Source organism: Physella acuta, unplaced genomic scaffold, assembly GCF_028476545.2.
Source record: "Physella acuta isolate Inbredline_101_S28 unplaced genomic scaffold, ASM2847654v3 ptg000133l, whole genome shotgun sequence".
NCBI lineage: Eukaryota > Metazoa > Mollusca > Gastropoda > Physidae > Physella > Physella acuta.
The window spans coordinates 326,637-353,161 of record NW_026731652.1 but is presented as its reverse complement, the minus strand read 5'-3'; the positions used below and the strand labels follow the sequence as shown (position 1 = coordinate 353,161).

At 38.3% G+C, this 26,525-nt stretch overlaps 1 protein-coding gene across 1 annotated transcript in view; it reads left to right on the top strand.

Annotated features, from left to right (window-relative positions):
- Positions 1 to 2,584: 2,584 nt before the first annotated feature.
- The window catches only part of LOC131935155 (neuronal acetylcholine receptor subunit alpha-2), a 62,497-nt gene continuing 38,556 nt past the window's right edge, over positions 2,585 to 26,525 (top strand). The window contains exons 1-2 of the mRNA XM_059291512.1: positions 2,585 to 2,693; positions 24,039 to 24,244. Coding sequence (XP_059147495.1) covers positions 2,603 to 2,693; positions 24,039 to 24,244 — 297 coding nt within the window. The 5' untranslated portion in view covers positions 2,585 to 2,602. The remainder of the gene's footprint in view (positions 2,694 to 24,038; positions 24,245 to 26,525) is intronic.

Below are 26,525 nucleotides of genomic sequence, written 5' to 3'. Positions count from 1 at the left end.
CAATTTTTTGTGTTATAAAATATTTGCATGATCTCTTCTCATCTATCATTTAAAAGAGTTAAATGGCAGTTTTTACAGTTTTTAAATGTTAAAGAAATCAACCAATCCAGTCCAAGTTATGTTAAAGAAATCAACTGATCCAGTCCACGTTATTCTTGTCTATTCCAGTCCTGATTCCAGACCCAAGCGGCGACCAGAGACCCAAGCAGACGACAATTGATTGTGAGCGCTGCCTAGTCTTCAGGGGAACCCTCTCCTCCCCCCCCCCCCCCACCCACGACTGTAATTTTCAAACCCATTTAGAGTGTACTCGCTTCGTTTGCTGCCTCTAAAGCCATTTTTAGAGTGGGGTTAAAAACACGAGAACAGCATATCATCACGGCCCTCTGTCTTTACCGGCTGATCTTGCTCTACTCCAGTTATCCCCCTTTTCAACCCCATTTTTTTTTCTTTTGGAGATTTCCAATTCTAAATATAAAGTATATCCCATCTAAAAAAAAATAAAAAATAAAAAAAAATAAACGCTTTGGGGTAGAGGAAATCTAAAAGAAGTATAAAATATTCAGAAAATTTCACTTATTGTGATTGAAAAGTCTAACTTATTTTAAGACAAATGAAATATATGAGAATTAAAAATAACTATAAATGTGTTTTTCATAACGTGAATTCAACTAATTCTTTAAAATTTCTTTCGTTTCGCAGTTCACTGATATAGATTTATTTACAAGATTTACCACCAGACTAACTGAAAAGTTGAAATCGTAAATTTAATGATCTGAGAAAAAAAAACTGAACTGATTATTTTCCTATTGACGCTTGGTTCAGTGTTAGGATAGTTAAGTAGCGGGGGGAGGGGTGGAACAGACCCTAGCAGCCCCACGGTACAGAGACCAAGCCACGAGGGGTGGAAGAGGGAGGCAGGCGCAATGACCGGCGCGATGCCACGAGGTTGTCGCCTGGCTGCGGACAAGCAGTGCCAGAGTTTATGAGTGGGAGTTCCCGAGCGGTCAGTGATTCTATCAGAGATTATTCAACTCAAACTTTTTTTTTTTTACTTTTGTTGTGTGAAATTGTTGTCATAGATTTCTCTTAATTAATTACCATCTAATGAAATCATGGATTATATGGTCAGGAAGGAAAGGCAAATGGGGAAATGTTATTTTGATACAAATTAATTTGAGATAAAGATATAATTTAACTTGTGAGTTGTAACAAGAAAATCATTTTATTTCTATTAAATGTTTTGGCAAATTAGTTTAAAACAAAACAAATCATTTAAATTTTTTTCTAAAACTTTCACTTTGAAATTTTCTTTGAAGATAAATTTTTCTAAGTGTGTTTCTCTTTTAAATATGCAGGCCTAAAATATATTTGTTTTAACTTTTTAAACGCTTAGTAGCGCTTTATTAATTTATTTTTTGGCTTATAAGTATAGTAAACAAAATGTAAGGCAAAATATTACATTACAAATGGAATGCTGTAACTTTTGAAATCCATTTTTTTCATTCCAATTTTTTGCTTTAGTAGTCATATTTTTCTCCTGACTTTCATGCATGCTGACATCCTAATCAATTTTATTCCTGAAACCTTCAGTACAACAATTATCCTAACTTGCTGACAGCAAGCAAGTTTGACACAAAAGTTCTATTGTTTTTTTACCACAGAAACATGTCCAGCAAAATATTAGTTTCAAGAAAACACACCACAATATATGCAGGGACTAATCTAATTCCTTTTGCCCAACCGATCTTAGCATATTAAAAAAAAAACACATTTTAAACTAATTCAGATTATTTTATCACCCTACCAGCGTAATGGTTGAAATCGACATTAAAAAAATAATTAAATTTTAGCGTTTCACTGAGTTTGATGAACATAATTATTTGTTTTGTTTTATAAAATTAAGAAATTTTTAACTTTAAAAAGAAAAATATCAAAATAAATTTTTAATGTAATCATCAAATCAATTTAACACAAATCATTATTTTAAAATATAAAATACAATAGTTTTAAGCTTTAAAAGAACTCATTTTGAGTAAACTTTCATAAAGTCATAGTTTTTTCGGCTGGACCTATAGAATAAATTTTCTTTATTTTGTCATTTCCTTGTAATGTTATTTTACTGGTTTTTGTAGATTAAATATTCTTAAAGACAGCATCGTATTATGTCACAGTCTAGTGGTCAGACTTTTTTCTGCAAGCAGTTGTTTGGCTACTATACCTGAAAGACAAGCCCGAGATTTTATTTTCTTGTTTCCCTTTCTGTTGTGAATGGTCTTTGCCTCACGCCTGCAAGTCTGCTGAGTAGCATGGGATTTGGTCAGACCTTCATTGCACGGATTACACCATTATCTGGCGTCATAGACAAGTCATGAATGATATTCCCGGATTTAGCATGCATATTTTTGCTTGATTTTTTAAGCATTGTTTTTAGGCTGCTTTTACTAGTGTTTTAAAACCCCAAGTGCTTGTGGTAAACGGGGCAGATTCTGGTGCCTTTTGGCGCGTTCTGGAACTTTCTTGCTGAATTTGGCTACTTCTAACCTTCAGGATGCTGAGGACTGACCGGAAGTTCAACCAAAAATTTTACTCGTGTTTAAACATGGCCGCCGTGACGTTTCTCGTCTGGTTGCTCATGTCCGTCACCGTGACGTCACAGAAGACCAAGGAGCAGCTGGCCAAGGAGGACAAAGGTCAGTGGTGTGTTTTTGGTGTGTTTTTGGTGTGTTTTTGGTGGTTTTTTTACTAGGACACAGTTGATTATTCTTGACGTAATTACAGCTTTGTATTTTATGACGCCATAATTAAGCCATCATGTCTTTTCGGCACCATAATTACACCATTGTAGATGTATACAGAACTCCTGACTAATTTAGTAGATACAGAACTATCGACTTTTGTGGACGTGTGTGGACGGGGGTGGGGGGGTCGATGTGGGCGTCCACATGGTAAATTTAACATCAATATATTTACATTTTTATAACAAATACTGCATATGAAATGTATGTATTAAATCGGCAGTTTTCGTGTAAAAATCACTCGCTCGACGGGTTAATAAATGCAATTCTAACTCTATACTGTAACTGTGAATGTAACTGCATATTGCCCTGCTAAGAAAAAAAGCTGCACATTTTTTTACTATCGGAAGGGCGGGGGGATGGGGGGGGGGGGGGTTAATTGACCGCGGCAATTTTCTAAAATAATTCACAGTATTTCAATTTTTTCTTTAAACATTGCAAAGAATTGAAACCTAAGTTTAAAAACAATTCGATCTAGACCTAAGCCTTTATAGAGCGTACAACCAAACTTATGTCTTCGGCTTGGTACCTCTATCATCGCCAGTTAAGTCGCCTCTTCTTACATCATTAACATTGTCATTAACTTTACTACTAAAGTCACACAAATAACCATGGACATCATCACTAACCTCTTCACTAACCTCTTCACGAACATCATCACTAACATCGCCCGTGTCAAACTACTAGACTAATCAACAACAACTCAAGCACTAGTTAACCGCACGTGATATTATTGAAATGAGCACTTAACATACACCACATTGATATACAAACATTAAAGCGCGAGCACTTGCCCACCTTCAACAACACAACAAACCACCAACATACTAGAATATAAAGCGACCGAATTGTCCACAGTCTTCCTGTATAAGTTAAGCTCGCTGTGGAAAAAATCTGGATGGAAGCTTTTTTTCCATACTATACTGCTGCCAAAAATAGAGGCGTGGGATATCACATATTTTAGTTAAGTGTCTTTGTCCTTGTGGCTATTGTTTCTGCTGTAGTTAACGATTGTAGGCTGGTCTAATGGTAGACCATGACACATTTGAACTTACTTGCTGTACTTTTTAACGGGTTAATTGGTGCTCAAAAGAAACGTGTCAAAGAGCGGCAGCCATTTGGTTAAAAATAAAATTGTAACGCTATCAATCTTTTTGTCAAGCTAATTATACATTGGTCATTTTATTTTGACGATTTATAGGTTTCTTTAATTTCGCAAAACTTATCTATTAAACCAAGGGACTTATTACGATTTTTTGTCTAGGAACTTAGCACACATCATCACATTAAACATGACACGCTTAGTGACAGCAAACAACCCTTACACACACACACACACACACACACACACACACATATATATATATATATATATATATATATATATATATATATATATATACATAAAACAGGACACAACACCTCTACATAAAACAGGACACAACACCTCTACATAAAACAGGACACACCGCTGGGTACCATACGTCAAGGTAATTGTGTTTCAAAAGCCGGAGTTTAGCATCCCCAGGGGACGTAACAATTTGCAAGTTAAAAAGCGCTTGATTGAATGTTGGCTCGGTTAGTCATTGATTGCGGCCCCTTTTAGGCTACTTGGTCTGCTCGTCCCGCCCTGGTCAAGTGGACTACTGTGGGCAGGGTACTACCGTGCTAGAGTGCTCATAGTGATAGGGGGTAGAATGTCACAAGCTAGCCTTAAAAGTCATTCAAATTGTCACGTTTGGTATGAAAGTCAAGCACATTTTTTTTGTCCCTTTGAAATTTTGTTGTTCGCACCAAATTATGTTGTCCATGTGAAATTGTGTGGTCCCAGTAAAATTTTGTTGTTCCTGTAAAATTGTGTGGTCCCTGTAAAATGTTATTGTCCCTGTAAAATTTTGTTGTCCCTGTGAAATTTTTTGGTCCTTGTAAAATTTTGTTGTCCATGTGAAATTTTGTGGTCCCTGCGAAGTATCTTGTTTGAGCAAAAAGATGTGCTGCTGTGTATTGAAACAACAACTGAAAGGTACGAGAATTTTGGTAAAGTAGATGCCCTCTTACCTCCCCTTTTGGAGAGTTTCTTCCCCTTTTCCGATAGTTTCCTATCCTTAGATTACCGGCTAGATCTTAAAATATTTTTTTACATGACCTTGAAAGCTGCTCAAAAACCCCTAAACAGATATGACATGTTTTTGTTGTAATTCTTGATGGATATGTTTGGATTTAGGTTTAGGATTTTTGAAAAGTCAAGGTCAATCTTAAATTGAAAAACTGTACCTACATGATAACATTGTAAACTCTCTACCATAGACCCTATAGTTGTTTTCGGTTCTAGGGATAGTTCCCAACAAGGGCGCCCTTAAGATGGTGTGATTGTGGGTGGGGCGAAACAGAGGTGTGTTTCCTGTTGAGGCGTGAACCAAGTAGGTCATGCGTGTTTGTGGGCGGGGCTTGAAATCAGATCGGTTTTTGAGCCGTTTAGTTTTGGCGTGAGTGGCGTGGCAGACGTTGAAAGACGTACATCGATGGGGCGTGACCAGACGTCACCTCAGCTCACGTCTCGCTTGTCACGTTAACCGTCACGTCAAGGGGTGATGCTGTCACGTAGAGCTGTCACGACAGACGGTACCTTTGTCACGTTAATCTCCACGTTAAATTGTATTTCTATCACGTTTAGATTCTAGCTTTGTCACATGTTGCAGTTTGCATCTGGTCAACTCTAAAAACAGCGCCAATTGTCAATGTCGGTGTGGTGACACATTAAAGTGTTGTAACACATGAATTTGGGGGTAACACATGACAGCGTGGTGACTCAAACATGTGGTGACATGGATTCTAGAGTATAAGTGTACTGCCTTGTATTCGGCATTGATCTTTTAAGGGATGTAAGAATCAGTGAGGGCCTAATCACATAAATTAGGTGGTGACACAACACTGCATAGTCACGCTTTACTGTATGGTGACACGTGTATAGTGACACGTGTGTGGTGACTCGTGCATAGTGACACATGTCATTTATTAATGGACAACTCTCTAATACAAAAGGCTATCCAGATATTTACCACCATCAAGTATCACCAGTTACTAATCATGCAAATAAAAATAATCCGACTTGATATAAGATATATATCAAATCGACCGACAGTTAAAGGTGACAGAAACCAGACGCAGACAACAAAAAGCAGACAAAGGAAAAAGCAGACAACACAGGAAAAAGTAAAAAAAAAAAAAAAAAAGCCTACATCTTATTTAAAAGTTGGCAACAGAATCTAAATACATTGAGGCGGTGAGACCTGTCATTAATATTAAAACGATTCCCCACCAGGCCTCTTTTGTGCCCGTCACTGACGATGTAATCAATACTCAAGCTAATTAATTAACTCTGAGTTATTTGTCTTCACTTATTTATTCCTGTGTATATTTATTCGTGTATATGTATTTATTTTTTCTACATATCTATTCGTTTGTGTTATATTCTTGAGCATTAATTTATTCTTGTGCATATTCATTCGTGAGTGTAAATTATATGTATTTACGTATTTATTCGTGTGTGTGTGTGTGTATTTATTCGTATGCATGTACTTATTCTTATGTACATTTTTATTAACATTGTAATGGTGAGGATTATTTGGGTTTAGATGACTTTGTTCCCACTTTCACAATGTTAACAGAAAGTCAATACCGTCATAGAGCGTAGCCTGATGTAAACGTGTTCTTTGATTATATTGGGGTATGGGTGAGAGATTTTAAATTTTATTTCAACAAAAATTATTAGAATAACTTTAAGTATAATCGTTCAGTTTTCTTTCTTGTTAATGTTTCTTATCATGATTAGTTTTTTCTATTTTATGATGTAGTTGTAGATTATCCGAGTATCGTTGTTGATATTATTCTTTGGTGTAGTAATTGTGCTTAAAGTAAATTGTCCCTTATCCCGGAGTATAGTTGATTATAATCCTAGTACCTAGAATTTGGTTGTTGATTATCCTATAGTGCAAATGTGTACTATCCTAGAGAGTAGTTGTTGATTATCCTAAAGTGCAAATGTGTACTATCCTAGAGTGTAGTTGTTGATTCTTCTAAAGTATAATTATTGATTATCCATAAAGATGGTTGCAGCTTTGACTTGATTGTCCAAGCTTGCGTAGTAGTTGGTTGTTTTAGGGAGCACGCTCAAGTGAGCATCTAGTAAAAATTCACAAATTGTACTGTTCAAATGTTTGAAAGAAAGGAATTTAAACGGATTTCAACAAGCTAAACAGTCGTACGCCGTTAATGAGATGTAATTTGCCTTAGCGACTGTTGATTTAGTATGAACATGTAAACTTTATTTCTTGTAATAAAATTATGGGAAAACCATTAAATATTTGCTGCGACTCTTGATCAACAATCTATGTTGCTATACACACCCACAGGATTGGGAAGCTAGCTATAGATTGTTTCTGAGGGAAAATGTCTTTAAATTGTTTGAACGATTGTATGCAGTGTCGCTCACGACATAAAACGTCAACATATCCCACGCCACGCATCAAGCGAGCATAAACACGCCGCATTTTTATCGGAGAACTAAAAAAACAAAAACCTTTTAAATATAAGACAACGAAACTAATCTAATTTTGAGATGGAATGGACAGCGTCAAACTAAAAAAAAAATTCCACAATGTAAACATTGTCCAAAAAAATAATATCTCCCAATAAAATAAAATTGCTTCATTGGAAACGGTCTAACGCCCACCTTTTTATCTTAATAACAGTGCGGGCAATACGATGAAAATACAAAATATCCGTAATTTAATTTTCGAGAATTTTCGGGATTTCATCTGTAAAAAATTATCGAAAATTCCATTTCGTCATGCTTCGTGCTGTTACATGGCTTCATATCACATTTTTACCACATGTTTGAGTCAAATCAAAGACGCCGGGTGACGCACATTTTCTCGCGAGCCAAGTTTTAGGAAATCCATTCAAATGATAAAAGAGTTTTATTCCCTTGTCGAGGTCGTGACGTGTCTGAACCACAATTTTTTTTTTCGTCAACATTCTCCAACCACTGTTAAATTAATCCGGCTTAATCAATGTCTTAATGCAGAGTTTCATAGCATAAAGGTTTTAACAGAAGTTTGTTAACACAGAGGCTAGTTAATACAAGGTTGTGTTAGCAAATATTATGCGTTAACACAGAATTTTGATAACAAAGAAGTTTGAGAACAAAGAAGTTTGAGAACAAAGAAGTTTGAGAACAAAGAAGTTTGATAACAAAGAAGTTTGTTAACAAAGAGGTTTGTTAACAAAGAAGTTTGTTAACAAAGAAGTTTGTTAACAAAGAAGTTTTTTTTTAACAGAGGTTTATTCTGATGAGGGTTTGATGACACATAGATTTGAAACATTCCAAACTTTTCAAAAGTCACCGGCCATGGTGCAAGAGTTCCTCGATGAACGTCATCAGCCAAATGTTTTTGACCAAGGCGAACCACCTAGACAGAAGGCTGTGGTCAGGCATTTTAATTTTTAATTTTTAAATAAATTAATTAACTCCAACTTAAAACAGTTATAAACAAGTAAAAAAACCTGATCTAATTTACATCAAACACAATATTATCTAAGTTTAGATTTTTTAATCAGGTTTTATTTTAAATATCGGATTAATTCCCAATGCTGGTTTCGTTAATAAGCATCATTTAAATTCATAAAAATGGAATGAAAACATCTAGATCGGTTGTGTGATAATATTGACGGAAATTCGAGTTGGTGTGGGTGTATGTGTATGTTTATGTGTGTGTGTGTGTTTTTGTGTATCTCTGTGCATGTGTGTGTGTGTATAAATTGGTTTAAAGTGTAGGCAGTGTTTCTTCCAGGAATCTCTCCCAAAGAGAGTCTATCGCCCTCCCCCCCCCCCCCCTCGCAACGAAATTGAATTTATATGGAAATATACGTGGGTGGAGCTCCACACCTTACACACATGTGGGTGGGGCGACACACCCGACACGCCCATGGGTGGGGCGACACACCCGACACGCCCATGGGTGGGGCGACACACCCGACACTAATCACTAAGTATTTAGATAGCCTCAAACCCACTAATCACAAAGTATTTAGACAGCCACAAACAACTAATCACAAAATATTTAGATAGCCTCAAACCCACTAATTATAAAATATTTATATAGCCACAAACTCATTAATTAAAAAGTATTTAGACAGCCACAAACCCACTAAGTCATTCAAATCTTTACAGCAAGCCCCCCCCCCCCCCAACTTTAACTACCATTCATCAACAGCCACAAACCAACTAATCACAAAGTATTTAGATAGCCACAAACCCACTAATCACAAAGTATTTAGATAGCCACAAACCCACTAATCACAAAGTATTTAGATAGCCACAAACCCACTAATCACAAAGTATTTAGATAGCCACAAACCCACTAATCACAAAGTATTTAGATAGCCACAAACCCACTAATCACAAAGTATTTAGATAGCCACAAACCCACTAATCACAAAGTATTTAGACAGCCACAAACAACTAATCACAAAGTATTTAGATAGCCACAAACCCACTAATCACAAAGTATTTAGATAGCCACAAACCCACTAATCACAAAGTATTTAGATAGCCACAAACCCACTAATCACAAAGTATTTAGACAGCCACAAACAACTAATCACAAAGTATTTAGATAGCCACAAACCCACTAATCACAAAGTATTTAGACAGCCACAAACAACTAATCACAAAGTATTTAGATAGCCACAAACCCACTAATCACAAAGTATTTAGATAGCCACAAACCCACTAATCACAAAGTATTTAGATAGCCTCAAACCACTTCAGTACAAACATGACCACAAGAAACACCATATGTACACATGCATTTTTCGCCAAACAAAAGCTCCAGTTTACTCAGTGCTATCAAACTCGCAACTTATTTTAATGACAATGACGTGTAACGATCCACCCAACTTTAAATGACGTTGCGTTTGAAATACTTTCATAACTTGATAGATGAAGTCTAAAGCGGCACAAATATCTCATCCATATATTTCAAACTGAAATTAACGACGTTCAGCGCCATCTAGTGAGGGGGGGGGGGCGGGCCTAGCTTGGTACCGGAAATGACGCAGAACGAACATGTAACGGTCTGTAGTCTCTCGGCAGTAGGTCATTGAAGGGGGGGGGGGGGGCTGGGGGCGAGGTAGGAGGGCTTAAAAGGGTGTTAAAGTAGGGTAGGGGGTCTTTTCATTACTAGAGAGACGAACCGCTCCAACACAAAAGGGGTAGAATCTTTTTATTGTGATGGAAGGGGGAATGGAGGATTGTCTAATTTTAGTATTATGATTGGATGTTTTATCAATGTTTGAACACAAAATACAAGTAAACTAAATTAAGATAAATATAGCTTTCAGTTGTGCGTCAAGCAGAAAAAGGTATATAGATCTACTCAAAATCTGTAACTTTTTATAAAATCGTTGCGTAAAGAAACTGATAGGCGTGGTGGCTGTATATCCTCAACATGAACTACTGTAGACGAAATAAGCTGGATACGTATATCCTCAACATGAACTACTATAGATGAAATAAGCTGTAGATGTATATCCTCAACATGAACTACTGTAGACGAAATAAGCTGGATACGTATATCCTCAACATGAACTACTGTAGACGAAATAAGCTGGATACGTATATCCTCAACATGAACTACTATAGATGAAATAAGCTGTAGATGTATATCCTCAACATGAACTACTGTAGACGAAATAAGCTGTAGATGTATATCCTCAACATGAACTACTGTAGACAAAATAAGCTGTAGACCTATATCCTCAACATGAACTACTGTAGACGAAATAAGCTGGACACGTATATCCTCAACATGAACTACTATAGATGAAATAAGCAGCCACAAATCTTGGCGTGCTTAAGCAAAGTGTTTTATAAATATTTAATTTTCTTAAGGCTCGTGGAAACCTATCAACCTATGAGCTTGTTACTTTAATGACTGATACTTCAGGCCATGAGATATTCGTTTTTGGTGGTCACGTCTGGTTTCAAGTCATTCAACTTTAGGTATACATTTTGTCTTTATGTTTCAAGTCATTCAACTTTAGGTATACATTTTGTCTTTATGTTTCAAGTCATTCAACTTTAGGTACACATTTTGTCTTTATGTTTCAAGTCATTCAACTTTAGGTACACATTTTGTCTTTATGTTTCAAGTCATTCAACTTTAGGTACACATTTTGTCTTTGTGTTTCAGTCATAAAACTTCTGGTACACATTATGTCTTTATGTTTCAAGTCATTCAACTTTAGGTATACATTTTGTCTTTATGTTTCAAGTCATTCAACTTTAGGTACACATTTTGTCTTTATGTTTCAAGTCATTCAACTTTAGGTACACATTTTATCTTTATGTTTCAAGTCATTCAACTTTAGGTACACATTTTGTCTTTGTGTTTCAGTCATAAAACTTCTGGTACACATTATGTCTTTATGTTTCAAGTCATTAAACTTTAGGTACACATATTGTCTTAATGTTTCAATGTTTAAGCTATTGTATGAATATGGGGATCACATTTTCAGTATAAAAATTTTTTGAATGAACATGATAATCAAGTTTCAAGTTTGACGCATTTCGTATAGGCCGATAAAGTTGGATATATTTTCAGTTTACTTTCATTAAACTTCATGTGTGTATATGAGATTCCTAATTTAAAAAAAAAAATTATATCCTGAAGATTTTCATTTAAACTTTTGTGTCTTGTATGTATACTCACTTGAGACTGAGCAAGAGTTAAGTGTGATTCTTTGTGTGATTGTTTGCATGATTGTAAGTGTGATTGTTAGTGTGATTGTCAGTGTGATTGTCAGTGTGATTGTCAGTGTGATTGTTAGTGTGATTGTTAGTGTGATTGTTAGTGTGATTGTTTGTGTGATCATTAGAGTGTTTGTCAGTGTGATTGTTAGTGTAATTGATTGTTAGTGGGATTGATTGTTAGTGTGATTGTTAATATGATTGTTCGTGTGATTTTAGTATGATTGTTAGTGTGATTGTTAGTGTGTATTGTTTAAGATTATCAAATCATATTGATTTGATAATAATTGTTTGCTAGAACCATCAAATTATTCGAGTAACCGAAAAAAAAATTCGATTGTCGATTATTCTATCAGACACAAGAAGAGACTTTAAAACAAACAGTGAGATTTTCTGAAAAGAAAACAAATAATGTGATAATTCATGTTAGTGAAGTTTTATTAAACGGGGTGGGGTGGGGTGGGCTGCTAGTGAGTGGGGTGGGTTTCTAGTGAGTGGGGTGGGCTGTTAGTGAATGGGGTGGGGTGGGGTGGGCTGCTAGTGAGTGGGGTGGGGTGGGTTGCTAGTGAGTGGGGTGGGTGGGTTACTAGTGAGTGGGGTGGGGTGGGTTGCTAGTGAGTGGGGTGGGGTGGGCTGCTAGTGAGTGGGGTGGGGTGGGCTGCTAGTGAGTGGGGTGGGGTGGGCTGCTAGTGAGTGGGGTGGGCTGCTAGTGAGTGGGGTGGGCTGCTAGTGAGTGGGGTGGGCTGCTAGTGAGTGGGGTGGGGGGGCTGCTAGTAAGTGGGGTGGGGTGGGCTGCTAGTGATTGGGGTGGGCTGCTAGTGAGTGGATGGGGTGGGCTGCTAGTGAGTGGGGTGGGCTGCTAGTGGGTGGGGTGGGCTGCTAGTGAGTGGGGTGTGGTGGGCTGCTAGTGAGTGGGGTGGGCTGCTAGTGAGTGGGGTGTGGTGGGCTGCTAGTGAGTGGGGTGGGTTGCTAGTGAGTGGGGTGGGCTGCTAGTGAGTGGGGTGGGATGGGCTGCTAGTGAGTGGGGTGGGCTGCTAGTGGGTGGGGTGGGCTGCTAGTGAGTGGGGTGGGATGGGCTGCTAGTGAGTGGGGTGGGATGGGCTGCTAGTGAGTGGGGTGGGCTGCTAGTGAGTGGGGTGGGCTGCTAGTGAGTGGGGTGGGGGGCTGCTAGTGAGTGGGGTGGGGGGCTGCTAGTGAGTGGGGTGGGGGGCTGCTAGTGAGTGGGGGGGGCTGCTAGTGAGTGGGGTGGGCTGCTAGTGAGTGGGGTGGGCTGCTAGTGAGTGGGGTGGGCTGCTAGTGAGTGAGGTGGGCTGCTAGTGAGTGGGGTGGGGGCTGCTAGTGAGTGGGGTGGGCTGCTAGTGAGTGGGGTGGGCTGCTAGTGAGTTAGGTGGGCTGCTAGTGAGTGGGGTGGGCTGCTAGTGAGTGGGGTGGGCTGCTAGTGAGTGCGGTAGGCCGCTAGTGAGTGGGGTGGGGGGCTGCTAGTGAGTGGGGTGGGCTGCTAGTGAGTGGGGTGGGCTGCTAGTGAGTGGGGTGGGCTGCTAGTGAGTGGGGTGGGGTTCTAGTGAGTAGGGTGGGGTGGGCTGCTAGTGAGTGGGGTGGGCTGCTAGTGAGTGGGGTGGGGTGGGCTGCTAGTGAGTGGGGTGGGCTGCTAGTGAGTGTGGTGGGTTGGGCTGATAGTGAGTGGGGTGGGCTGCTAGTGAGTGTGGTGGGTTGGGCTGATAGTGAGTGGGGTGGGGGGCTGCTAGTGAGTGGGGTGGGGGGCTGCTAGTGAGTGGGGTGGGCTGCTAGTGAGTGGGGTGGGGGGCTGCTAGTGAGTGGGGTGGGATGGGCTGCTAGTGAGTGGGGTGGGATGGGCTGCTAGTGAGTGGGGTGGGATGGGCTGCTAGTGAGTGGGGTGGGCTGCTAGTGAGTGGGGTGGGATGGGCTGCTAGTGAGTGGGGTGGGCTGCTAGTGAGTGGGGTGGGGTGGGCTGCTAGTGAGTGGGGTGGGCTGCTAGTGAGTGGGTGGGCTGCTAGTGAGTAGGGTGGGCTGCTAGTGAGCTACGTCACGGCGATTTGAAAAAAAAACAACATTTACATCGGTACGTGGCAACAACTTGATGAATCAATTTGTTCTTTGGGTAGACGCCGGTCCCGGGTTGGACGCCCGGGTGGGGGATTGGACGGGTAGGGGTTGGACGATGGGTGGGGATAGGACGATGAGCGGGGGTAGAGAAAGCCCGGGTAGAGGATGGACGATGGAGTTGGACGATGGGTGGGGGTAGGACGCCCGGATGGGGGTTGGACGCCTGGTTCAATTTGAACTTCTAGGTAAGGGTTGTACACTGTGAGTGGGGTTGGACGCCTGGTTAGGGGTTTGATGCCCCGGTAGCGGTTGGACGCCCAGGATGAGGTTGGACGCCGGGGTAGGGTTTGGACGGCCGGGCAGGGGTTGGACACCTGGGTAGGGGTTGGACGATGGGTGTGGGTTGGACGTCCGGGTAGGGGTTGGACGCCTGTGTAGGGGTTGGACGATGGGTGTGGGTTGGACGCCTGTGTAGGGGTTGGACGACGAAACGCCAGCTCTCATCAGCCTCCCTTCCCCCCCACCCCCGACACAAATGAAACCGTTATCATGCACCCCGTATCTGTCGTCTGCTCGTTATTGGAATGGGAATGAATTCCTCAGACGAGACCGGAAGTTGAGAGCAGCGTGATGACGTAGGTAACAGCAATTACCGCCCCTGATTGCAGGGACATCTCCGCATCTTGAAGATTAGCGGCACTGAGTAAGGATCGGATTGTCCTTTTTTTTTGTATGCGTGACGCGGATTTCTATTTTCGTTTCGTTTGGAAGTTCATTAATAGAACAAATTAGTTGAAGTATAAAAACGGGTCGTGTTTACTGAATGTCAGATGAAAATTGTGGGTCGTTCTGTTAACTAGTTGTAAAGTGAAACGAACAATGAGCGTCGTTATGTGAGCACGTTGGGTAGACAGATGAGAATTAGGGTGTTTGTTACTTAGATATGAGCTATGTGTAACAAGATGAATCATATTTCGCCCTAACACTATCTGTCTATCAAATCTTATCGTTTAAAGCACTGCTCTCTGCCAATAAAAATTGTAAATATCAATTTTCCAGCACATTATAAACATCAGTTTTAAAGTTAAATGTAGTAATTTTACATCAGTTTGAAGTTTTAAATCAATTTTGTTTTAAATTTTCACGTCGACAGTGGCGTATATATGTACCTATGTCCGCGAACCTTAACGCACACTTAATCACCCCTTCCAACACCCCAACCGCCATCTTGTACAGTTGTAGCCTCTGACTTTTCAATAGTTTGATAGACCACTTAAACACTTACAAATAGTATATGAATGATTGAATTTTACATTCAGCTATGACTACAAAGGGCACACCGATATTCTTTAGGATTGGGGTATATGTGCTTGAAGTAAGGTACCTGTGTCAACTTTGGAGTTATGTCCCTGTGTCGTGTTAATGTAAAAATATTACCGGGAAGAAAAGAAAAGCAGACAAAGGACCATTTGGTTGAATTAGGTCGACCCGCCATGTGGGGCAATTCGGTAATGATGCACGTGCGTCTGGGGCATCAGTCATCTATGGGGGGGGGGGGGGAGGTTGCAGGGGGATGTGGAGGGGTTGCTGGGGTTGTCTGAATGGGTCACTATGTGGAGGGGGTTGCTGTGGGGTGTGTGGAGGGGGTTACTGGGGGTGTTTGAATGAGTTACTATGTGGAGAGGATTGCTATGGATGTGTGGAGAGGGTTGCTGGGGTTTATGGAGGGGTTACTGGGGTTGTTTCGAGGGGGTTGCTGGTGGTGGTTGGCGGGGTACCTGGAAGACTGGAGGGGTTACTGGGTGTGGGTGGAGGGTGTTTTTAGTGCAAAATCATTCACATATCCAATTGGAGTATCTTTTCCTTTAGAAAGGTACATTGTGCCATAATGAAGTATATTATGCGTTTGACGGACATTTGGGTACACTTTGAAGACTGACGACAAGAATCATGATAATGGATATAAAAAGAACTATGTCCTTGTGACCTGAAGTTGATGGGTAATGTGATATGTCTTAGAGTCGTCATTCTGAGACAACAAAAAATTTTCAAAGTTTTGTTACACATTACTTGTAGACAGACGAATGGTATAGAGAAATGCTGATTTAAGTTCATCCTAATATTTAAAGCCCATGTGCGCATTTCCCCCCCCCCCCTCTCTCTCTCTCACACACACACACTCTCTGTACGCAACATTTTTGAGGCTATATGATCAGTATGTCCAGCAATATACGGAGAAGTCAAAGAGTTAGAGATAGAGACTTTTGTTGAAATATGTTGGATGTTTTAAATGTATAATCTAAATTTTAGTTAAAGAAGGAAAATAAAAATAAAGGCATGTTCGAATGTAAAAACACATTTTTAATTACGCAACCGGAAAAATAAGTTTTTTGTTATGAAAAGAACGCAAAAATAATGACGTCACATGTCACATGTTTATTTATACCACGGAAAGTACACAAAACTAATGTCGTCATCTTCCAATTTTAGAATATAAAGAAATGAACTCATTCAAATTTAATTTAGATCGATAGATCTACTTATCAAGATATATACAATTTTCTCGGCCAAAAGTAATACAAATTATTTTAAAAAAAACAAACATAAATACCATTGAAAAGCCGGGTTTCTAACGGAATCATTTAAGTCTATTAATCAGCCCGTGAATTTAATATGGTGTTGTGTTGACTAATAATGTGTATGCTTTTGTTTTTCTAATAGGTATTGGTAGCTAATGTTATTTTAAAATTGTCGGATTTTTAGCTATTTAGTTATTTCTTTGCTTTGTCACTAATATCGTTTAACGTGTAGAAAGCACATTGCGTTTTGACCAATCACTATTTTACTGTTATACTTGTTTGAGAAAAATACTTTATAAAATAGGCCTATAATTCACGTGTAACGGGTACCGACGGCTAGTGTCTAAGATCGGTCTATCAGACTCAACCTCTTTTTTTTAAAATAATATAACTTTAATAAGTGAAAACTGAATGTTAGATCACTTCTAATATTGGTCTCTTTACCATGGTTACGTGTTTGTGATTGCCTAGAAAAATAACTTGGGTCTTCGAATGATTCATCATTAAAGACAGAGAAAAGAAACCTCTAAGCTACAATGAAAATCAATGGCTCTGTGACTGTATGTAAGAACGATCGTCGTCATTTGACCAGACTTTCGGTAAAATTAAGATACATGAGTTTTTCCCCTTACCGGAGAAAAACGGAGTCCCCTCCCCTAGTGTTATGGGTGGTGTAATTAATGGTAATACAAGACAAGTAACTCTGAATTCCTAGTTGCTGTACGTGTGGTATCAAGGGGAATAATGAACTGTTGTCTAGATATCCAGTCATCTCATTGAGACCTAGAGAGCTGGCAAGAGATTTCATGGTGACCCAGGGAGAATCTCTCCAACTCTGTCAGACCATACTAGCGCTCTCTCTGAAACCTGGAGAGCTGACAAGATATTTCATGGTGACCAGGCGGATTATCTCCAACTCTGTCAGACCATATTAGCGCTCTTTCTGTTATTATGCTAAGGGTAGGTTACACGTGAATTTTATACTTTTTGAGAAGGTATACACGATTATAACAGCTTCCATTAAAGCTCGTGATATTAAGATAAAACTTATACAGAAAACAAAGAACAGGTAGATCTGTTATGCTCTGTGTAAATGTTTTGGTGTACTATTAAATTTTTTTGTTGTATATGTTACATAATTAATTTTGTAGAAATTAAAACACTAAAATATAATTAATTAGTTGGCTCTAAATTGGGCACTCTTAACATGGAGAGTCAGCGTCATTTAACCGGAGTCAGATTTCTTCGTTTTCTAAACTCAGTGAGTCAGTCAAATTCTAACCTCATTGAGTCAGTGAAATTCTAAACTCATGGAGTCAGTGAAATTCTAAACACGAGGAGTCTGTGAAATTCTTAACTCAGTGAATCAGTAAAATTCTAATCTCAGGGAGTCAGGAAGTCCTAGACGCCTTCGCATCGATTCTATAAATAGCCTAACACCGGCAAATAAAGGCCTGTAAGGAGTAATAGTTTAGTCATCAGTCCCTGTCTTCTCGAACGTTCCAATCAGATCATTCGCTTGGTCTAGCGTCATTCTGGGAGTTCACATCAAATAGCGTTCGATCAGTGATCGATCTTCAAACCTCATGAAAACGGGCTTTGCACTTTTCTAATTTTATTATTGGATAAAGCTTTATTTTCCAGAAGATTCTCGATTGTCCATTTATTCTTCGTCTGGTTGACTCTGATTCCCAGGCCAAATTATGACGTCACTGACGACTGGCCTGAACCTACTTCAGACTTGCCAATTAAGCTGTTAAATAAATAAATAATAATTAAATGATTCTTTTATAAATAAATAAGCCTATTCAGTTAAATGTATATTGTTTTCATGTTATAACTACGTGTTGTAAAGGAGTATCTTGAATCATTTGTCTTTAAAAACATTTATCAGAAATTTATTTCTTTAAGAGCTAAATCGTAGAAAACTGACTAACACCACAAAGGTTGTCAATAGAGCTATGGCTTTGATATGTAAATAAATAGTTCATCCGTACGTGATAAATGTAAAACAAGGGTAATTTTAGTACACGAAGTAAATAGATGAACGAAGACGTTTTCAATGTATGGTCTCTATGAGAGTCTATTTCAGCCTACGTGAAATATGAGTTAAAGTAGAAAGAGGTTATGAACGCTGGTGGCTGCCATTTCATTGAAAGCGATACTTGCCAAATTTAAGGTGACCGTGTACATTGGCCCAGGGTAACATGGCCTTTAATTATGTCCAATATAATATGGCCCTGACTCTGGCCCATTGTAACATAGCCCCTAAATTGGTCCAATATAATATGGTCCTTTCTCTGGCCAAGTGGGAATTGACCCTTAAATTGGTCCTGTGTGAAGTAATCATAAAATGGTCTACAATACCATGTACGACTTTTATACTGGAACTAGTCGCCATTTTGACTAGTATAAGATACACGCAGCGCACTATTTGTTCGACTTAGTTACTGCGCTAGTGTTTGGCGTAGCTAAGTTTATGAGAGAAAGAGGGGTGGGGGCACATTACTCCAGGCGGATTATTCCCTCTTTATATAATTAGATAGTAATCGATCCCTTAACCACGGAACATTTTTTATTATTAATTGTTTAATTTCGAATTTTTAATGAACCAGAGAACCAAAGCTAAAATTAAACCAGGAGGCTGACGGGCTGGCAGCGACTCCTGGTGGTGATGTATTATTAAACAATTACACAGGGGGGTGCACACACCCGAATGTTTTCATCGAATTTTCTCGAAAGGCGGAAATATCAGGGGCGATAATTAAAATCTCTTTTATATTTGCTCCCCAAAAAAAGCAAAGAAGAAAAAAAAAAACAGCTAATTATGGTTTCGATAATTTCTTTTTACTTTAAGAAATGGGTGTTGTTTGGTTTCAAAGAATTTATTTTTTAAAAATAAAGGGGGAAAAAGTTGAAACAAAACACAAAACAGGAATTGAGGGTGAAAAAAAAATATTTAAAAATGTTTAATGTTATTAAAATAATTCTTATCCAAGTGAGATTAAGTAACACATAAATACTAAGTCTTTAAGCAACTTTATAATAACATAAAGGTAGACGTGCCTTCAATCCTCCCATCCTTATGCCTGACATAAACATTACTCTGTTAAATAAACTTAATACAAGAAAAAAATATGTACATTTGTGAGAACTTGTGATTAATTGTTTACTGCTTAATAAATATAGACAATTCTAAAAAAAAAAAAAAAAAAAAAAAAAAAAAAAAAAAAAAAAAAAAAAAAAAAAAAAAAAAAAAAAAAAAAATAATAACATAAAGTGCTCGATTCTCTCAATCAACTAAAATTTTGAGTACTCTTATAGTATAAATTAAATATATGATAGTTTCGATATAATGTACAAGAACAAGACGCTAACCCCTAGATTAAGTGTAGGATCTTCTATTTGATAAATTATGTTTCTAATCTGCAGTATGTAAGGTAGCAAACAGTATTCGACTTAAGATTGAATATTTATTTGATGTCGTTTTTTTTTCATTAAGTAGTTGAGTACGTTTGTGTGTAGATTCACGACGATTTCTGATACTAGACTGACCTTTAAAGTCTGCAGTCTATCAAGTCTTCATAATGTCTGGTATCGTTTGTTCTGGTGGGAATAAAGACAGTTCGCTGATCTGTAGCTACGGCAAACAGAAAACTCATGACTTGTCCATATAATAAACAGTAAACTATCCTGACTTATCCAGATGATAAGCAGTAAATTATCCTGACTTATCCCCACCAGCAGTAAATTATCCTGACTTATCCCCACAAGCAGTAAATTATCCTGACTTATCCCACCAGCAGTAAATTATCCTGACTTATCCCGATAGCAAGCAGTAAATTATCCTGACTTATCCCCACCAGAAGTAAATTATCCTGACCTCTTACTATCAGTAAATTATCCTGACTTATCCCACAAGCAGAAAATTATCCTGACTTATCCCCACAAGCAGTAAATTATCCTGACTTATCCCACTAGCAGTAAATTATCCTGACTTATCCCACAAGCAGTAAACAATCCGCCAGCTAACCAGCGGCTGATTGAGGATTGAGAATGATTGGAAGAAACTAAAACTGATTACAAATTTTCTGGTGGTGACCCTCCCGCCCCGCCCCTGCGAGATGGCCGGCCAGCACCCCACAATATCCTTGATTATTCGCCCCGGGCCGGGGAACGCCGGTGATAAACTGTGTTTCAGGGACTCAGTGCCACTTATTCTGTCATCTAATACTCATTACTCTAGCCCTAGTTTCACATATGCATAATCAAATATGGCTAATTTGGTTTGTTGATTGGGGGCATCACTTGCTTGTCTATTTGGGGGTGAATAAGAATTAATGTGTACGTACTAAGAAAAGTGCTCTCAACTTTTTAAACTTATCTTCTTACCTGAAGAGTATTGGACTTCAGTTTTGTTGGCTACCCACCGGTATGTATGTTAAACATACATACATATGGATGTTCTGTCCTAGGTCGATTGCTCTACCCACTCAAAAGAACACTGGCCTTGTTGCCCTGCTAGACATAAAAAGCAAATCTATTTATATCTAGCAATGGCAACAATAGTTTCCCATTACGTCATGTTGACTAAAACAAATGTTATACTTTATATCTGCGTAAGGTAAAATATATAAATATATCAAATTATTTTGATAGAATTTGAAATTGACTTGTGACTAGTTTTTTTTAGTTACATGTTTAAGCTCGCAATGGTAACAATTACAAATCGAAAGCGATGTTGGTTTATATTTAATCTGATTCTAAAGTCATGACAATAAAAATAATATTGACAGCCCCTTTTCTTTCAACAATCTTTCAGACATCTCATAACGTCCACCTATCATTTATTAAATGTCTCCTAGCACGAAGTATTTTTCAAAAATACAACTCTTATCATAATTATCTTCACTCTAACTCTATATATATTTCTCTTAGCTCTATCTAAATATTCACTCAAATACACCCTGGGAACATTTCCCCTCACAAAAAAAAACAACACATCTCTAAACATCTTCTGTAACTTCAACATCTCCACAAAAATCAATGATTGCATGATCGCCCTAACACTAGACATAAACTTACAAAATCAAAATTCTGATCCCCATACTCTCATCCACCTACAAAAATAAATTCAATTTTTTTTCTAGCTTGTTATCTTCTGTTTGATTTGACGAATACAGGGGATCTAACTCCGTCAGCACGGTGACAGAAAATCGCAGGCAACTGCAACAATATTAGTTTGTAACATCCCCAAACATGAAACACTTTCTTCCATCCTATTCTATCGCTATCATTTAACACGGCCAGGAAAAAATCGCTCGTTCAGGAAAAAAAATATTTATTGCCCTCAACTTACATGATACGAATATAATTGCAAAAAGCCAGGGTTGGGATGGAGGGGTGGGGCGAAGCTAGCAGACGAAGAATAAGTTTGCTCCTGATAGCCTCGGCGTTTGATTCGGCGATAAAAGGGTCATGATGTCGAGCCAAATTTGCTGTGTTAATCTAGCGTAAAACGCAAGATGATTTCGCAAAAAAATAATTAATCGCGTAGTGGGGATACGAATATTGATTCGATGATTGGGTTGGGTTTATTTTTACGTGGAAATGGGAATGTTTGTTAATTATTTTTTATATAATTAAAAAAAAATGGGCCTATATATTTTTAAAGTAAGCCATCTTAACATGTCTTAGAAAAAAAAAAAAAAGTTGAAGAGTTTAACCAGTTTATAATTTTAAAATGTAGTTGATTTTACACTTTTTTAATCTCATGTGCTAAACGCTAGATGAAGTAGAGTTCTTCAGTATGGCCGTTTTAGCGGAAATAAAAATAAATATTGTTTACTTTGAACGCGACCAACTTTAAGGCTATTATAACTACAATTTATTGTCCGTGATTTTAGCAGTCCAGCTTTCATGATATTATGACCCCAGGTTATTGACTCTGAATACTACTCAACAGCTTCTAAGGGTACATATTTAAAGATGTCAATACATTATGTTGACTGTGCTTCGAATTTGTTTTATATTACACTTTTTATATTCAACCGATTAACTCTACTTCACCTGCCTTTTTGATCCTCGAAAAGACAGCTCACTTTTACGTCAATGTTGAATTAATTTTTTTAAGGCCTAACGCTTGGGTCTGTATGAAGTTAAATCTGAGCAAGTCTGGCCCTGTATTCCTCCTCGGTAAAAGATTCCAAAGTTCACGAGTTGTTCGACCAAGTTCCGAGTAGTGCGACTTCTCACACAAACAACCTTTGAATAATTCAATCAAAATTTGATGGAAGAATTCTAAGCCGGGTGTATCTCAACCCCCACCCTCGCCCATGTTAGATGTTAAGTCTCTACCCCCCCCCCCGCCACTGTTAGAGATGTTAACTCTCCCTCTCCCACCCCCTGTTAGAGACGTCTCCCCCCCCCCCCCCCCCTCCTGTTAGAGATGTTAAGTCTCCCCTTAACTCGAAGAGACGGCCGGAGATCAGGAAATGGAATGTACGCCGATGTCATCCCACTCCACAAACTAACCGAGGGGAAATCAGCCTCACCCCCCGGGACTGATATACCTTTTGTATTGAATTATTACTTGGTAGCGGGAAGAATAAATCGGCGTTGATACCATCAAATCACGAGTCATTTTTTCTGACTCTTCTATCGGCGTCGTGACGCGGAAATGTAACAAAAGCGACGGGTACCGAAACGAAGTTAAGAAAATGAGTTTAGATATTCACACAACTTTTACTGAGACCCTAGAGTTACCTCTCATGCCTCTCGTTAAAGGGAAATAATTAACACCAAAGTCAAACAGTAGATTAGGAAAAACAAATTACGCACCATAGACATAGAATTCTTATATGAGTTTTCATATTTAAATTACAATAATCTTAACGCGTGGAAATAATGAATTTTTCAGATCATGCATATGAAGATAAAATTATTTTTAAAAATATAGGATTGAAATTTAAATGAAAACGTGAGATCTGACTTTTCTAGAATTAAGCGATTGACCATGAAATACGAATCAGCTGTTGTGGGTAATGCCTTGACCAATATTGCTGTCAGTTTCTCCACAATAAGCCTTGATTGCGATGTCTTCTACAAGCAAAGTAGTGTGTGTAGTTTTTAAAGATGACTGTGTCAACTCTTTCATAAACTCAAACATTTCTTCACTGAGATTTACAATTTATTTTACCAAATTTGAAATACAAATAAATTCAGTTCAATTTCGTTTAACCTTCATTATATTGTGTCTCAAAATGAATGTAATTCGGTTTCATTTTTTTTTTTTGGTTTTCAAAGTTACTTTTCATATGTATTTAGATATTCTGTTGTTTTTTTTTAAATTCCAATCTAGTGAAATTTACACGAAATTGTGTTTTTAATACTAACGTTTCAACAATTATATTCCGACTCAGCCAAAAATCTGAACATCAATAAACTGACCAACAAAAGTTGACCAACAAAAATTGACCACAAAATACTAAAAAAATAACGGAACAATAAACCTTACAACCAAATAAATTGATCATCAAGAAACTGACCATCAATGAACTGACATAAAAAATCTGGCAGTAAAAAAGCTGACCGCCAAACAACTGACCGCAAAAAGACTACCAAACAGCAAACCATGAAAAACTGACCACATAAAGCTGACCACATAAGGCAGACAATAACAAAAAATGAACACAAAAAGCTGACCACAAAAAGCTGACCACAGAAAACTGACCACAGAAAGCTGACTATAGAAAGCTGACCATCGCACACCAATTCTTCTTCCAGAATTCGATGACGAGCTGAACATCACGTCCAAAGAGAAACTTCTGGTCAAGCGTCTGATCAGCAGGTACCAGCGTATGGGCAAGGAGGGTCGACCAGTGGTCAACACCTCTGATGCCGTGAGAGTGGACTTTGGTCTGTCTCTCATCCAAATTTTGGACGTCGACGTCAAGGACCAGGTCCTGAAAACCAACGTCTGGTACGAATATGTAAGTATCGTGGTCTATAATATAAAGTAGTATGTATGTATCGCTGTCTACATTCTAAAGTAGTATGTAAGTATCGCTGTCTGCCTTCTAAAGTAGTATGTAAGTATCGCTGTCTATTATATAAAGTAGTATGTATGTATCGCTGTCTGCATCCTAAAGTAGTATGTATGTATCGCTGTCGGCATTCTAAAGTAGTATGTAAGTATCGCTGTCGGCATTCTAAAGTAGTATGTAAGTATCGCTGTCTATAATATAAAGTAGTATGTAAGTATCGCTGTCTGCATACTAAAGTAGTATGTAAGTATCGCTGTCTATAATATAAAGTAGTATGTAAGTATCGCTGTCTGCATACTAAAGTAGTATGTAAGTATGGCTGTCTATAATATAATGTAGTATGTATGTATCGCTGTCTGCATCCTAAAGTAGTATGTATGTATCGCTGTCGGCATTCTAAAGTAGTATGTAAGTATCGCTGTCGGCATTCTAAAGTAGTATGTAAGTATCGCTGTCTGCATCCTAAAGTAGTATGTATGTATCGCTGTCTACCATCTAAAGTCGTATGTAAGTATCGCTGTCTGCATCCTAAAGTAGTATGTATGTATCGATGTCTACAATCTATAGTAGTATGTAAGTATCGCTGTCTATAATATAAAGTAGTATGTATGTATCGCTGTCTACCATCTAAAGTCGTATGTAAGTATCGCTGTCTGCATCCTAAAGTAGTATGTATGTATCGATGTCTACAATCTAAAGTAGTATGTATGTATTGATGTCTACAATCTAAAGTAGTGTGTATTTGTATTTCTGTCCACATTATCAAGTAGTAGGCCTATGTATGAAGTTGAAGTTTAAGGCCTACTTTGTCTATATTCTCAAGTTGTATGTAAGCATTTCTGTCCACATTCTCAAGTAGTATGTAAGTATTGCTGTCCCCATTCACAAGTAGTATATAGGTATTTCTCTATACATTCTCAAATGGTATTAAGTATTTCTATCCGCATTCTTAATTAGTATGTGTTTATCTCTATATTCACAAGTAATATGTACATTTTTAGGTTTACATTCCAAGTGTATTGTAGGATTTTTTATGTGGGACGGTCATGAGATTTTGAATTGGAAACGGTAAGATAAGACTAAATTAACATAGATATAAATCCTTGTCTCAAAATGACGAAAATGAACAGCTACGTAGGGGTCGGCGTGGTCGAGTCGGTAAAGTCCATGCTACACCAAAAAGTCCCGAGTTCGAACCCTCGGGCAGATGAGGCTCATTAGCTGGGGACAGCAACTCCAAAAACTGCTGCCTTGTAGTTTGTTCTTGGTTTGACATTTTCAGTAAATCTAAAAAGAAAAGAATTGTGTTGGAGGGAGATCCCTTTCAACACTAAAATTAAGAACGAAGAAGAAGAAGAACAACAACTACGTTAACTCCAGGAGATTAGCTTTGATAAAAACAATAGTCTTGTCACATCAATCCTTGTGTTTTTGGAGCTTGAGTCAAGATTAAGCTAATCCGTAGGATTAACGATTCATGTTTTTAAAATCTCAGTTGTTTTTTAACTTAAAACCTACGTAAAATAATGGAATGAATCTTAATTTTATGGGGCTAGTATAATGGACTGTCAATATAAAAATAAATTAGGACTTCTTTTAAAAATTTATTTTTATAGAGTAATTTAAAAACTTATTAATGGACAGAATATTACGGCAAGAAGCTTATTTAAAAGAGAGAAAATGTAAAAGCCATCATAAAAATAAAAAAAAACTCCGTCGTAAACAGTCAATCACTGTCGTTACGACAAAAATATGTATCCCCATCCTGGGACAATACGTGGATAATATAAGATGGGGAAAAGTTCAGCTATCAGCCATTAAATCAGCCGATTCTTGGAGTACTAAACCATCTTTCAAGGGATCGATGTGAAAAGGTCCCAGTAACCAAAATAATCATTGAAAATACTCAGCTAAATCACTCGTGACGTTGGGTGATGGAACATTCCAGAACATCGCAGTTCTCTCCCTCTCGATCTCCCCTGATCTTTCAATACTTATTACACACAACCCCACCCACCCCTTCACTGACGTCACAATATGACGTCACAATATGACGTCACAATAACCCGCCGTGATGGGTGGTGATTGAGTTGTGATGGGTTGCGGTTGAGGAATGTTCCCCCTCCACCGGCCAACACCATCCACCGTCCAACACCCACCACCGACCAACACCCACCACCGACCAACACCCACCACCGACCAACACCCACCACCGACCAACACCCTT